Source organism: Mandrillus leucophaeus, unplaced genomic scaffold (genome assembly GCF_000951045.1).
Source record: "Mandrillus leucophaeus isolate KB7577 unplaced genomic scaffold, Mleu.le_1.0 Scaffold236, whole genome shotgun sequence".
Classification (NCBI taxonomy): Eukaryota; Metazoa; Chordata; class Mammalia; order Primates; family Cercopithecidae; genus Mandrillus; species Mandrillus leucophaeus.
Genome location: NW_012102432.1, coordinates 2,591,288 through 2,606,417, shown reverse-complemented (window position 1 = coordinate 2,606,417; position 15,130 = coordinate 2,591,288). Strand labels below are relative to the sequence as shown.

The 15,130-nt window shown below is 37.3% G+C and overlaps 1 protein-coding gene across 6 annotated transcripts in view; it reads right to left on the bottom strand.

The window, feature by feature from the left end:
* ASPH (aspartate beta-hydroxylase) overlaps window positions 1-15,130 on the bottom strand; it is a 186,865-nt gene that overhangs the window by 144,743 nt on the left and 26,992 nt on the right. For all 6 annotated transcript variants that reach the window (XM_011982164.1, XM_011982165.1, XM_011982166.1 and 3 more), the window contains 2 exons: window positions 5,278-5,370; window positions 2,754-2,828 (listed from right to left, as the gene is read on the bottom strand). In XM_011982164.1, the coding sequence (XP_011837554.1) occupies window positions 2,754-2,828; window positions 5,278-5,370 (168 nt within the window). The remainder of the gene's footprint in view (window positions 1-2,753; window positions 2,829-5,277; window positions 5,371-15,130) is intronic.

Below are 15,130 nucleotides of genomic sequence, written 5' to 3'. Positions count from 1 at the left end.
TTAGTTACTCTCCCTTTAGTGTGGCAAGGTGATGCTCTTGGGTGTTAGTGAATCAGGCAGGCCTATTTATGTTGATGCTATTTGTTTTCTGTCTTCTCATAGCTTGCAATATTGTTTTTCCTCATTTCAGATTTTCTGCTATTCAGCAAACCACCAATTTGAATTTCTGTTGCCCATTTTCTTTCTCTTTTTCTTTTTATCACACTCCTCTTTCCTTATTCTGCTTTCATTCTATCCACTGAAATTTGATGATTTTTACACTAGCAGGATTTAGCTTTCATATGCAGCTGTTCAATGGAAGTATTCCTGTTTTCTGTAAGGAAACCAGTCAAACATTGAACACTATCTTTGAGTCTCCACTGCTCAGTGACAGCCTACCATGAAAAATTTCCTAAGGGTTCACGAGACTCTAGGCATGGTCAAGCCCTCTGCAGCTGTTATATTCTCCCTGTGAGGTAGGTACTGGTATCCTACTTTGAAAGATGAAGAACTTGAAAAACTGTGCTAAAGCCACATGGCTAATTAATGGCAGATGCAGGACCTGAGTCCAGTTGTGAATGCACCATGATGGAGGCAGGGAGGTTATGTTCAGTCTGAGAGATATGATTGGGCAGGGGTGGGACACACATCTCAGCGAAAGATATACCAGGTGCAGAGGTGCCAAAACAGTGATAGGCTTGGCAATTACAAGGAAAAGAGAGGCCAGCTGGGCTAGAGAAAAGTCACTGAAGGGGAAAAAGAGGCTGGGATCAGACAAGGCACAACTGGCTGGGCCACATTAAGCACAGGTTACAGAGGAGCAAGTATGGAAACAGGGAGACCCAGCGGGATGCTACTGTGCTACTGCAATGGTCATGGCAAGAAGCCACGGTCACACCGAGGCCCTAGAGAGCCAAAATCAGTGCTGGGGCAATGCTGACAGGATTTGCTGATGGATTATATCTGAGGAGAGAAGAAAAATCAAAGAAAACTCTCGAGTTTTCAAATTAAGCAACTAAGAGGGTAGGAGGACCATTAACTAAGATATAAAAGACTAGCATAAGAAATTTGGGGAGGATTGGGGTGAGGAGGAGCTGTGAGGTGTGGGAAGAATCATGAGTTCCATGGCAGGCATGCTTTAAGTCTGAGACATCCATAAGACATCCAAATTGAGATGCCAAGTATGCAGTTAGGTAAACCCAGAGTTTAGATGAGCAATCAGGGCTGCAGCTATATATTTAAAAGCTATCAACATACAAAGAATATTTATAGCCATGAGCCATAAATGTGATTTTCTAAATGTGATTAAAGAAAAGAACAAGTCCAAGAAGGAGGCTGTGGCCAGGACACGGTGCTAGACTTGACTGCTTCCCTCTTTTGGCTGCCTGCCCACCTCCCACCGCCTAAACATCTTAGGGGTCTATTTCTCTCCACCCCCTCCTTTGGCTGAGGCAAGTTTGCTACCATCCCAAATCATCATTACCTGTACAACCTACATCTCGTCTCCCAGCTGCACTCTTGAATCCCTCCCATGCATTTTTCATGCTACAGACAGAAGGCATAACACTCCTAAATACCTTCCCCAATGGCTTCAGTTACTCTTAGAATCAAGTAAAAAATACTCTTTTTCTCATGACTCGCCACCTACACATTCCATGTGCCATCCATTCTGAACTACTTTCAGGTCCTTTCCTGTCTCTGGCATATGCCCTCTGCTTAAAATAGCACTGGCCTGGCAAAGGTCTACACCAGCCGCTTCTGACCCCGCTTCTGAGTAAGACCTAAAGAGCATCCCGTGTTTTATTACCATAACAGCACTTACCCCATTATATTTAAATCACTTATTTATTTAGACTGGATTTTCCTTCTGTTAAGTTAAAGTTGTGGTGCGGTGGGGAGGGAAGGCTTGAGGAAGGGGAAGCCTGCACTTGCTCATACAGGCCAGTGAGTAGCTTTCCAGGCGGCAAAGCAGCTAGAAATAAAAGGGTACAGGCTCCTACACCCCCAGCATCTACTGGCAACAAACAGTTTATACCATAGGGCATTGTTTGTTTTTAAGAAACATAATTTTATTTTCTTTTAGGCCACCCTTGGATCACCAAATCATCAGGAGAATCAGGATTCCAGAGCATCCTGCCCACTCCACAATCCCTTCTTGAGTTACGTTTTGGGATCACGATCTCTGTTTTTATCAAGGGATGCTTCAAGAAGCAGCCTTATAAAACCTTAAAACATTAGTTTCTGGATTATTACTTAGAATCCTCTACACAGAGCTCGCCATGAGAAATTTTAAAATTTAAGTACTGGGAAAATGTTTTATATTCTCAAGTTTTTTTTTTCCTGTCTGCTTAGTGCAACCTATGCAATTAAATGTGTCTTCGTTTTTGTTGTGGTGACCAGCCAACCATAAAGCGAAATCGAGGTGGAGGACAACACCTGGATAAGCCTGACCGTGGGCCTGTGTCCCACTTTCCTCCTCTCCGCCCTCCCCTTCTGTTCCTGATGGATCACTGTTTTCAATCTGTTCATTCTCATTTATTCCCACCAGTTCTCTCTTAGATGTATGCAATGAGTTCCTCCACAGTGAAGTGGAATAAAGCAAGTTTGGTGCTATTTCAAAAACAACACCTGTTCTCTAACTTTGAATTCAAAAACTTTTTAAAAAACGCAAACACCCAATTAGCCTTTACATTTTAAAACAAATGCCCAAGTCATTTTACATAACTAAGTGTTATTTTAGTAACTCAAAACAAAGAGCAGATTTTAATTCATACCATGTTCTGCATGTACCATTTCATGGAGAAGGGACTGAATTTGTTCTTTTGCTTCATCTTCGATATTCTGAGGTTCTAAAATAATTGCAAAACATAGCTAAGTAGAAAAGTTCAAACATTAATATGGACCCCTAACACTCAAACACGATGTTGGTGCATACACATTAAAATGAACACATTTGACTAAGCAACTATGCATTATTTCTCTGTCAGCTTACCATTTTTTGTTCTGTGCTGGCAAATATGGTAGATATGTGAAATTTGTTTTATTTTATCAACAGACTTAAGCGTTAAAAAACTTTCAATAAGATTTTTAAAGAAAGAAAACTAAGTCAGGCTTAGATTTTTATTTAACAAAAGAGCCTTATTAAAAGCAAAATGACTCCAGTTTCTAGTTAATAAAATTTGCAATAATGATAAAATAAAGTGGGAAGAACAAAGCTTTCATAAAGGGAAATAGTTGGGAATAAAGACAGAAATGTGGAAGACAAGGTCAATACAGATTGAAGTATCTGGCCAACCATTATCTATCTTCCCTGAGAGGAGAAAGGGCACTCTTGCGGGTGGGAGGACTGAGTACTCAGAGGTGGCCGACTGCTCTCACTCAGATTTGTCAGGAAGTGTCAGTAGAAAACCTTACATTGTAACTGACAATCCTTTCAGCTTTGGAGAACCACATCTGACATTGAAGTCCATAGATTCAAATAAAGTGAATTACAAAAGTGAACATAAATGATGACATTCCAAAAACACTGTGGTGTTTAACAGATTATCAGATTTAACTGCAACATCACACAATGAACAAGAAGCTATAACTATATTGATACTGTTATAAGTTCTTTAGTAAATATAATCTATGTTCAGTGAATAAAAGTAGCACCACACTTGGTATCACAAATGCTGTTATGTGAGATAATGCCAGTGGCATCAGTTATGTCAAAGAGCTAATCTCCCATGACAAAAATATAGAATAAGTTAATTTAGACCTCAGGAAGGAAAAGAGTTTAAATGTAATATCTGCTATGCTAATCACACTACAAAATCATTTCCAAAGCATAAAAATGCCTATTTTTAATAATTGTTTATTATTTCACAAGCCATTTATATATGTAGTCTTGCGCAATTATAGAGTCTGCCAATTGCCATCCGCTCTCACAAAGCCTAAGATAGCTTCCTAACTGGATTTCCAGGTTCATAACTGCTGAAATCACCATCCAAAGAGAATATAATTTGAGTTACCAGAAGTGGAGGGTGGTGTACTCTGCTCACTCTTTAATGGCTATCTTTGCCCAAACTGGTGAAAGCCTCAGTTCCTAGGAGCAGAATATAATACCTCCACAACTGAGCCCTCACACACTTCTCCAGAATCATCTGCTATTAGCACCGGCTTTCAACTTAGTGAGGGCTCCATGTCATTTCAGCTTTCCATAATTTTGCAATGAAATAAATATTCAAATATTCTCTCCTCTGGAGGAGACTGGAAGATGCAGAAGCTGGAGTGTAGTGGGTTAAAAAAGTGAATGGAAAATAAGGTAAAAAAGTAATTGTGGATTCTTCTTTCAAAATTGTGGCTATTATAGAGAGGAGAGGGATTAGGTGGCAGATAAAAAGAAATGTAGGGGTCAAGAGCGGTTTTATTTTAGTACAAAGTAAAATTTGAGGTTCTAAATCTCAATAAAATGTTTTAAAAGTTACTCTCTGTTCTGGAGCTATGGTATGATCATAGCAATTCTACAGGAATGAGAAAGAATACATTGTCCTAGGATTAAAAATTCAACAAATAACAAAACTCAGAGCAACATATTGGCCTTAAAGGAAGAAAAATTAAAAGTTATTCCTCAGCACACAGTGATAAAATCAGCCAAAGTACCATTTGGATCCAGTACTTTTCAGTAAATACGTAGTGTCATTCCTTAAACTTCCAAGAGGTGGCATAAGGAAACCAGAGGTTTAGAGACTGTATTCAATTTACTAACTTATTAAAATATTTCACGATTTTGTTACCTATAGTCATAGACTTTGGATTAACTACAGAGATGCTTGATTTATGAACTCATGTAGACACAAAACAGGCTCCATAGATGGCCACAGGGAGGTTTGGGAAGTCTTTTAAGATAGACAAGAGACCCTCATATAAAAAAGATTGAGAAACCACTAGATCTATTAAATCACGTGACAAATGATAACACGAGTGTAGAATTGTGTATATTTTCACTTTCAAGGTAATATAGTACAGTAGTGCTGGAATTGGAATCAAGAAACAACATTCAGTTCATGATGTTCCTAAATGTGTGGTTTTGGACAAAGAACAACTGTCTGCCTTGGAGCTGATCTTAAAAATTAAAATTATCCTGTGCCAATTTCTACTAGAAAAATACTATATAATTTCAGAAGAGAAAAAAAGTAGATATTTATTCTGTAAACAATGTGAAACAAATTCCAGGTAAAACAGGATTCTGCAAATGGGGATACCTGTCAGGTTCAGGCACACCTGGGCGAGACTCGAGGATGAGGACAAGCTTACCTGCCTCCACAGGAGCCTGCTCCTCGGGCTCAGTGTGTGGCTCAGCCTCTTCTGGCGGGACTGCTGGCTCTGAAGTAGATCTCTCTTTAAGTCCTGCATTTTTTTATTCACAAAGTTAACTTGAGTTTTTTTGGGGTTTTCTGTCATATTAAACCAGGAAAATATTCTCAAACATTTAATCAATAGTGCAGGTAATGAATAGTTTCTAAAATTGCATGCTTAAAAAGTGAGGTAGGAAAACAGTTTACTCTTCAACTTCATATTAAAGGCTCATGTGTTAATATCTTTGTCTAAGTTAGCTTTTTACTTCAAATTAAAACAAAATCATTGTTTAAATGTTCATGAATCTCTAAAATAGTCATGTCTAAACCTGCCAAAAGTTCAATGTGAGTTCAAGCTCCTTTTGTGCTCATAAGCGATTAATTCCTAAGTCCTGAAGTTTGAATTCAGCAATGAGGCAACTAAGACACACTTGAACTTTCTGTTATTCAGGTACACTCAATGTTCTCACTTATATCTTTATTTATTCTACTTGAAAAACAGTTAAAAAGAAAAAGAAATCATACATAACTATTTATTATCTTCTAAAGGAAACCCCTACAAGTAATCATATTATTCTATAACAGCTAAAATACATAAAAATTTAAAAGTTCTTCTTCCTTTTACAAGTCCTAAGAAAAATAAGATATCAGGGTATATGAAAACTGATTTTAAAGTTAAAGCCAGTCTAAAATCTATTATATTAAGTTAGTTATTTGAAGTTATTTGGTATTTTGTATGTGGAACATTAAAACAGATCCTCAATTAAATCCAACTATTTGGAAAAGAGCTAAATTCAAGAGTTCAAAGATTCCGTTTGCTGATCCTGGACTGCTCCTGACCTCATTAAGAATCTCCCAGCAAGCATAGTCACTAAAGGGAGTGCTCTGTGCAGGCACAGCCTGCGGCAGGAAGGTCAAGGTGACATGAAGGGCAGTGTTCTAATCTTAAGCAACTCTGTGCAACTCATGTATGCACACTAATGTGGTCTGGAAAATTCTCATTTCGATGTATTACTCTTCTTTTTTATTATTTTTCCTTTTTCACTGTTTTTTCTATGTCTCTTCATTTTTCTTTTATCGACAAAAACATACTCCCACGTTCCTCTTTCCAAATTTTAGAAGAAACAGAGACAGATACACAGGACCCTGCCGCATCACTTACATTTCCTGCAGTTACCATTTGCAACACTATTTCCAAACAAAACTCACCACTAGTACACCTGACACCAACACATACAGTTGTGTCAGTTGTGTTTGACACCTAAGTTATCTCTAACTGTAAGAAAGATTGCAAAGGGATTATACAGAGGTCCTAATTGTAGTTCAAGTTCAGGGAGGAGGGGGTAGAGATGAAGGCCTAGTAAAAGACATCATATTTCAAATTCAAATTTAGGGCTGCCCTCCCTTTTACCATTTAAATAATCATTTTTACTTCCCTCAACTGTTAATGGAACAGGTACGGAATGATTCATTGCCAAGTTCTGCTGAATGAATGGGAAAAAGCTTAAGAATCTCAAGAATCAAGTAATTTATCACTCTCAGCACTTCAGCTAACACTTGGCACATAGCAATTGCTCAATGAACACTTGCTGAAGAGCTGAATACACCCAGTGATGTGACTACTCTGCTAAGTCTAAATGGCTGTGGAGATTCCCTGCAGGGCCAGCGCTTCTTAGGCGCATTCCAGTAGCTGAGTAGAAGAGGGAAGGCGACTCACATTAGTACTTCTCTACTCCTATGTACCAGAGATCCATATTTCTACTCCAGCATCCATCATTTCAGTGCCATGAGTCTAGTTTGCCTGAGACACTCCCAGTTTATGTCTGCTGTCCTGGAATTATTTCACTCTCGAAACTATCTGTCTGAATGAAAAATTACAGGGTCATCCTTCACTGACCCCACTTGTAGCAGGCTCTCAAACTGTGTTCCATGTACTATACAAGCAATGAAATGTTTTCTCACCAAACGATAAAGATTTAAACTGCCTGAAAACCCCATTCTTAATGAGTTTAGAAGTTTCACTTGAAAAAAAATTATAATGCTACATGTTCAAATACTACTAGTATGCCAACATTCCGACATACAATGCCTCTGAGAGTCAGCTTTCTCTAGCCAACTGGAACTTATTTGTCTCTAAAATTGAAATTGCAAAACATAGGAAACACAGGAGAAAGCAAAAGCACATAGCAAAAAATACTGACTTTTTTGCCCTGTCCAAAGTGGAAGGTATATTATAAAATAGTTAATACCTGGTCATAGCTATTTCCAGAGATGAAATCAGTACAAAAATAAACAATATTGTAAACTTCAAAGAAGCTGAGATCATATTATACATTTCCTCCTCTAGACCTCTATAAACTTTTTAAAACTTAACAAAAACATATTCTAGACTACAAGTGCTTTAACAACCCATATGGACGAATTTGCCCTACAAGATTTTATTTCAGTGTTTCCAAAAAAACTTTTTGCCATCCAAACTCATTTTAGTTCTAAAATTTGAGGGAAAAAGCAAGCAAAAATGAATTAAGAAAAGTAAATGCATATAAGCTCAATTCAGTCATAGGAAAGGTGTTCAAATGGATTTATTATGAGGTACAAGTGGCAATGATGTAGCAATGAAATAAATATTCAAAATTATGACATTATGACGTTCAAAGTTATGACATGAGATGTGTTTTGATGTTCCTGGGGCTGCAGTTACCAAAATGCCAGCTTACAACGGTTGAACAGGAAGGAAATTTATCATCTAACTAAACAAGAAGTGCAGAGGCAGCTGGCTGCATTGCAGGTCAAGCTTCACCCTCAGGCTGGCAATCAGAGCTCCCCAGCTGCAAGCTTCTTTTTCAGACAAGGCGATATCCAGAAGCAAAAGGAGCATCTCTTGCTCTGCTTCTTTCTTAGGTTTCAGGAAATCTTTTCCAGAAGCTGCCAGAAGTCTTCCTTTTCAGTGTTAATCATCAGGACTGGGATCCACTTCCATTCCTATGCTGGCAAAAGGAACAGGGTGTCCACAGCTGCCTTCCAGTCATTACGTATGGTGAATAGTTACTGCCAGTCCACAGCAATGGCCACAACATGATTTGGAAAACACATTAATTCCCTTAAAACATAACTCGGTTTTAGTTCTTTCGGTTCATCAGATAAATTTGGAAATTATAAAACATTTGCATTTAATCACTATATAATTGCCCCTCCAATTTCAATTAAAATTAGATGAAGCTATGAAAAGCAAATGAAATCAGCACTTTGAATCAACCACTTACAGCAAATATGATAAACAACACAAATACCCAAGCCCAAGATTAGCTTACTTTATTCACTGTTGCCCATAATGAGAAAGAATCAATATATTTCTTTCCATAAATATGTAGTAGTTGTAAACTTACTAAATTGTATGTTGTGTTTAATCATTCAACAAATATTTAGCATATATTAATTCAAGGCATTATTCTACAGTAAATGAAAACAACACACCTACCTTCTGGGGGAGAGAGCAATTTAAAAAATAAGAAACATGAACTATTTAGAGTATATTGGATGGGGACATATGGTACGGGGAAGACACGGAACAGAAGCACATAAGGGAAAAGTAGGGGTGGGACTATTCATAATACTTGGTCAAAAGGACTCACTGATAACATGTGAACAGACCCTGAAGGAAATCGGGGATGTGGCTATGTAAGTTACACGTCTGTTTCAGGTAGGGAACTGCAAGTTCAGTCACGTGTTGCTTAACAATAGAGATATATTCTGAGGAATGTGTGGAAATGCACCTTGAAATGTGCCATTAGAAATTTTACAATTGTGGGAACATCGCAGTGTGCCTAGGCAAACTTAGAAGGTATAGCCTGCCACACACCTAGACTGTATGCAATATCCTATTGTTCCCAGGCTACAAAACTGTACAGCACATACTGTACCGAATACTACAGACAATTGTAACACAAAGTACTTGTGAATCTAAACATAGAAAAGGTACAGTATAAACATGGCACTATGATCTTATGGGACCGCTATAATACATGTAGCCCATCCTTAACCAAAATGTTAGCATGAAGCACGTGACTGTAAGAAATTCCTCAACTGGGAACACATTTGGCGCCAAGGAGAAAGGTGGCTGAGGCACCAAGAGAAGTGTGCATATCAGAAAGGCCCTGGATGCTGGATCCAAGGACTGTGACTTGAGGGAACACAAAGGATTTACTTCTCATAAGAGTTATAAGCAAGCCACTCCCTCAAAAAAACCTGGCAAACAATTATAAACGTATTTTGTTTCATAGAATTTCATACACCTATCCCATAAAAAGCTAGAATGTTTTTTAAAATTAGTGTTTTAATCTTTGGTTTACGAATTCAAAGGTGTACAGATGAAAGAAAACGTGTCCTTACTAATTCAGGTTACTCCAGCTAGGGTTATCTGTGAAGGGTAAGTGCTCAGAAGTGGTAGTGTGTCAATTGTGAGGAGTCTAGCAGTATAAATCAATTTACCCCAAGAATAAGGCTCATAGGTACATGAAATTTGAGAAATATTCTGGGAAATCAATACACCAGAAAGGCATGCATACTAGGAAACTATGCTAATCCTCACTGTTGCTCCTGGCCTGTATAATCAGTGAATGCAGATCTTCCTCAGTATACCAACAGCAGTCTCAGAACTTATCAAAATTCTGAGACCACCAGGTACTCACAGCTGCCCCATGATATGCAGTAACAGCCATTCCAGATTCAAAGCATCTTTATGTAACCCAAGCTGGACAGACAGACTTCAAACAGACATAAATTACAAAAGAATTAAACACTGCCAATAAGGTTCCCAAGAGCCTGGCTTCAGCACCAATGAAGGGACTCAACAAAGACTGGTGAGAGTGGACTCACTTTAACATAATGAAAAATACAGTTAAAGGACATGCAACTCAGCATGGTTTGTAAGAGTTCAGGCACCTGGGACAAGAGGATGCCTTTGAATTCCATTTGAATTCTATCTCAGCGTTAACCACAGCTACACTTTTTGGTTTCCACAAATGCAAAAAAGGGGACAAAACAGGACCCCTAAGAAGGGCTTTAAGAATTAAGTGAGATAATTTAAATAAGTATTTTTCCAAAAAATACTTTTATTTCTTCTAAAAAAAAATCTTTACATCCCCTCCCTGCCAGTCACAGGCAACTTCCAAGGTAGTTAAAACACTGCAATTACTGAACAATCTTTTGGTTTCTTTAAACACACACACACACGATTTTTTCTTCTTGAATATTCTTCAATGGTATATATACACCTGAAATTTTTTAGATAATTTGTTTGGTATATTCACCATTCAATAAACAAACACTGAATGCCTATTAGTGTCAGTTATTAGCAAAGGTGCTCGAGATAAATCGTAGTCTGGCAGCAAAGTCCAAGAATGAGGCAAGGTGATGAGGGTGATAACTGGAGTATGCGGGGTGCAGCCACTTGGGAGGGTCAGAGACATCTGAGTGCAGAGGTGATGACTGGGCTGGGTCCTGTGGGAGAGACAAAGGTAGCCCACCACACAGAGCAGGAGCATGTTCAGGAGCACATTCTAGGTGGAGGGACTAGTGGGTTGTACTGACAATTGCTCCAGTCTCATTACTTTCTCCCTCAGCCCTTTGCTTATTTCATAGCATTTCACTGCAGGGATTGCAGCCACCTCAATCTCTTGTATCCCCCATGCCTTGCCCATTCCCCGACATGCTGTAGATACTAAAAAATATTAGTTGAGTCAATAAATGGGAATTATAGACACAGCATGTTGGTGTTATATAATTATCAAAAACAATAAGAGCTTTAAGCATAGATCATCTTCCTCTAGTAGGATACAAGAGAAGTGATACATAAGGCAAAGAAGATGGAAACAAGAGGCAGACTTCTATGATGTATGCATACCTGACTTAACATGGAGCAAAAAATAGATACATAAAGTGAAATCAAATGAGACATTACATGAGAACAAAGAAGAAATGGATGACTTTCTGCTTTGTAGGGCTTACAGAGCTCTTGCAGAAATTGATTCCTATGTAAAAATGATAGCTAAGGAATAAACATCTAGCTTACACAATTATATTCTTAGGCAAAAGGAGAAGAAAGGATAAGAGACTAAAGACTGTTATTGAGGAAATCTTTCAGATTAGCCCAAACTAGGTTTTCATGAAAATAACCTGATGGGTCTGCTACATATCACCCATCCTTTAGTTTCCTAAACACAAAAACTTTCCTTCTAAACAGAATGGGGCAAAATGGAGAGAGCTTAACAGCAAAATAAACTTCATTACCTGACATCTAAATGGCAATATTTATTACCAGGTCAACATTCTCTTATATTCTTTCAATGGTCTGAAACTATTGTTGACCAATAATTGTTTGGAATGAGATCTCTCTCTTCTCCCTTCTCTCTCTTCTCTTCTTTTTTTATTTTTATTTTTAAATATAATTTCAATTTCTATTTAGATTCAAGGAGCACATGCAAGTTTGTTGCATGGGTATATTGTGTGATTTTGAAATTTAGAATGTGAATGATTCCATCACTCAGGTAATGAGCATAGCACCCAATTGTTAGTTTTTCAACCCTTGTCTCCCTCCCTCTCCCCCTCTCTAAAAGTTCTAGTGTCTCATTTCCATCTTTATGCCCATGAGTACCCAACGTTTAGCTCCATAGTTTCTTATTCTGAAATATCTATTTTGGCCCATCCCATTCACCTCTGTATTTGGGCAGGGGGAGAAGTAGGAATGGGATGGGTAGAAAAAGGAGAAACAAACTCCATCATCTGCCTACTTTCAGTGCACCAATTCCTCCTCCTTCTGGCAAAAACACACTAACTTCCTTAGGGGAATTCTTCTTTACCCAACACTTTAAAAGTGGGCACTCACATATCCCAGGGTGTCACCAATCACAGCTTTCTTATCTCCTACCCCATAAGGAGTACGGTTGAAGATGAGCACACGAGACTGCCTGAGAAGAAAGCCAACACTCTTGAGGGTCCATAGACAGGTGGAGGTTGAGAACATGGTTTGAGCACCTAGATCCAGCATAACAAAAGAAAAAAGCCAAAACTACTCCTGGGCTTTACAATTATGTCAGTCAATCCATGATTTTTGTCCATGTAAGGTATCTGAATGAATTTAACACCATGGATGTAACCCAAGAAATTCTGGAGAACATTCAGAAGTAAAACTAAATATATTCCTAATATCCCAAGGCAGAATGATAGATGCACTTTCCATAGAAACATAGTTACAATGAGACTTGCAGAACTGGATATTAGAATTAAATCAATTTTTGTGGACCACAGTAAAAAATAATCTCTGAAGACCATAAAATCACGTCTATGGAAAAATGTGATCTGAATACAAAACAAACATAAGTTTTTCACAATTAGGCTGGTTATTAGGCTTCTTGATTGTATCATATACTTAAGGCTATAGTTTATTTCGTAACTTTTTGTCTAGCCTTTATATCTTGCGTTTTCATGTCGTCACAATATTCTTTTAAAAACTAAGCATTCTTATAGCTTCACCCATGTGTAACATTTATAATTATTTGCATTTGCTCCCTCAATGATCTCAGTAGAATAAATCAGGCTCCAGTATACTCATTTCACAAAGACACATTCATTATAAAGGATAAAGGACTTAAATATTTGTTTTGCAATCTGTTGACAAAAGTAGGAACAGGAATCACAGTTTCAGTGCTTCCAAGTTTTTAAACCCTGAGTGAGACATCTTGGTTGACTATCACTATTATTATTCTACCAATGAAAAAGGGAAACAGAATGCCCAACAATGTGCTGGCTGTTGACACATATGCAACATTGACTGCTTCTGAGAAATACCTTGAGGAACAGCCATGGTCTTCAGTTTACAAATGAGGAAAACAACCATTTCCAAGATGCATTTTACAATGGAATATTCTGAGCAATCAATTTTGAGAATTATTACCAGTGGGCATTAACAGAAGAAGGAACAATTGAGGGCACACGAGAAAGAAATAAATGTGAAGAGATAGAGCCTAAGTCACCAGACCCATTTCATGGACAATAACATTACAGTTAACTTAAAACATTTCAAATTAAAAATGATACTTGTTTACTCCTTTTGCTTTTCAATGCAAGTGTCTATGGGGAATCTTTATTATCCAAGTATTATTATGAGGACCTCTGATGTTACAAACTTGAATAGCTGAACAGGTCATAATATAAAATATTCTCAATAAAGCAACTACGTACAGAATTAACTCAAGTGGTCCTCTGGATTAATTAGAGTGTTCATGCTGACTGATTTATATCAATTTCTTCATCAGTATCTCATTGTGAAATTTTGAGAGGATCATCTATATACAATGCAAATTACCTATAAAGTAAAATTGAAAATCTTGTTTTTTAAAAAAATTCAAAATGGTGACACCAATGATGTTAGGAATAACTAAAATTCATATACATATGAAGCCATTAGAAAATGAAACAGAAACTAGGTGACACAACAAATGACAAAAAATTCAATGATGATGTAAGTGCTTCAAAAGGAAGTATCTAAATATTACAATATATAGAAGATACAAGATCATCCTTGGAAAAATTCATTGGCACTCAATTATTTTCACAAAATTGACTATCTTAATAATGATTGTGCTACTAAAATGTGAAATGTCTTTTTCTTACAAAGTTTACGAAAACTATGCCAATAATGTCATTTAAAAGGTTTGTAAGTATCATGTCATAATATAATTTAAATCAAATGTTGTCAGGGATAAGGCAAAATAAACTTACATTTTTAGTAATTATCCCCTTCCAGGTCTTCCCAAAAACAGCTTCTGACCCCCAACTACTTAGTATTGTGAATTCCTTGTCCCTGTTGTAGCTGGCTTATTTAAAAAGGTAACCTTTCTGGTTTTAATTATACTTAGAAAACAATATGAAGTAAACAATACAGAAACAACCTACTGAATAAAAAGTGTAAAACTGAGAGTGCAATGCATGACTTTAACGCACTAATCATGACTGAAAGCTTGTTTTTACTTGAAGCTTAAGTGTTAAGGCAGTTGGATAAAGTGTGACTTCAACTTCAATAAAAGTTAGTTGAAACATGTACAAAAAGAAAGAAAAGAGAAGGAAAGGGGAAAAGAAGAGAGAAGGGAAAAAATAAATCAAGTTCTAGTCTACAAGTGCTTTTAAAGGATCTTTAAATGTTTTAGCTGAGGGGTTTCAATTCTTGAGCTAACAGTCAAAGGAAAAAATCAATGATATAGCCAAAACATTTCAAAGTACTGTACTAAATAGCAATAGACAATTCTTATGTGCTTATGATGATTAGGTTATTCCAAAATATTTTCACTCATTTGTTTAGAGTTTAGTATTTATGTATCTTCTGCCCCATAGACATTGAGCTTAAAAACTAAGGTAAAAATTACTAGAATGCTCTCAACAAATTCACTTATAATTGTTTGCCCTTCTTCAAGGGAGAACAGAAAATCTTTAGAGAAGACAGCACTTAACATTTTGTACGTAAGTTTTTAAAAAAAGCATTCAATTTATCTCATGAGAAAAGATCTAACATGGGGATATGGTTTGAGAATTGTTTAACTTTCATATGCCTGGGGGACGTGTTCTGCTTCTTGTTCTGTCCAGTTCTCAAAGCCTCACTTTCTTGTCCCAGAAGCCCTATGTTTGATGAAGTTTGAGTGGGACCCACTCAACTCCCACTCCAAAGCTTTGTGCACAGGTGTGCGCCTGGGAAGAATCGCCATCTTCAACTACAAAAATGGTCCCAGATGTTCACCAGGCCTAAGCAGGCCAACTGGAAT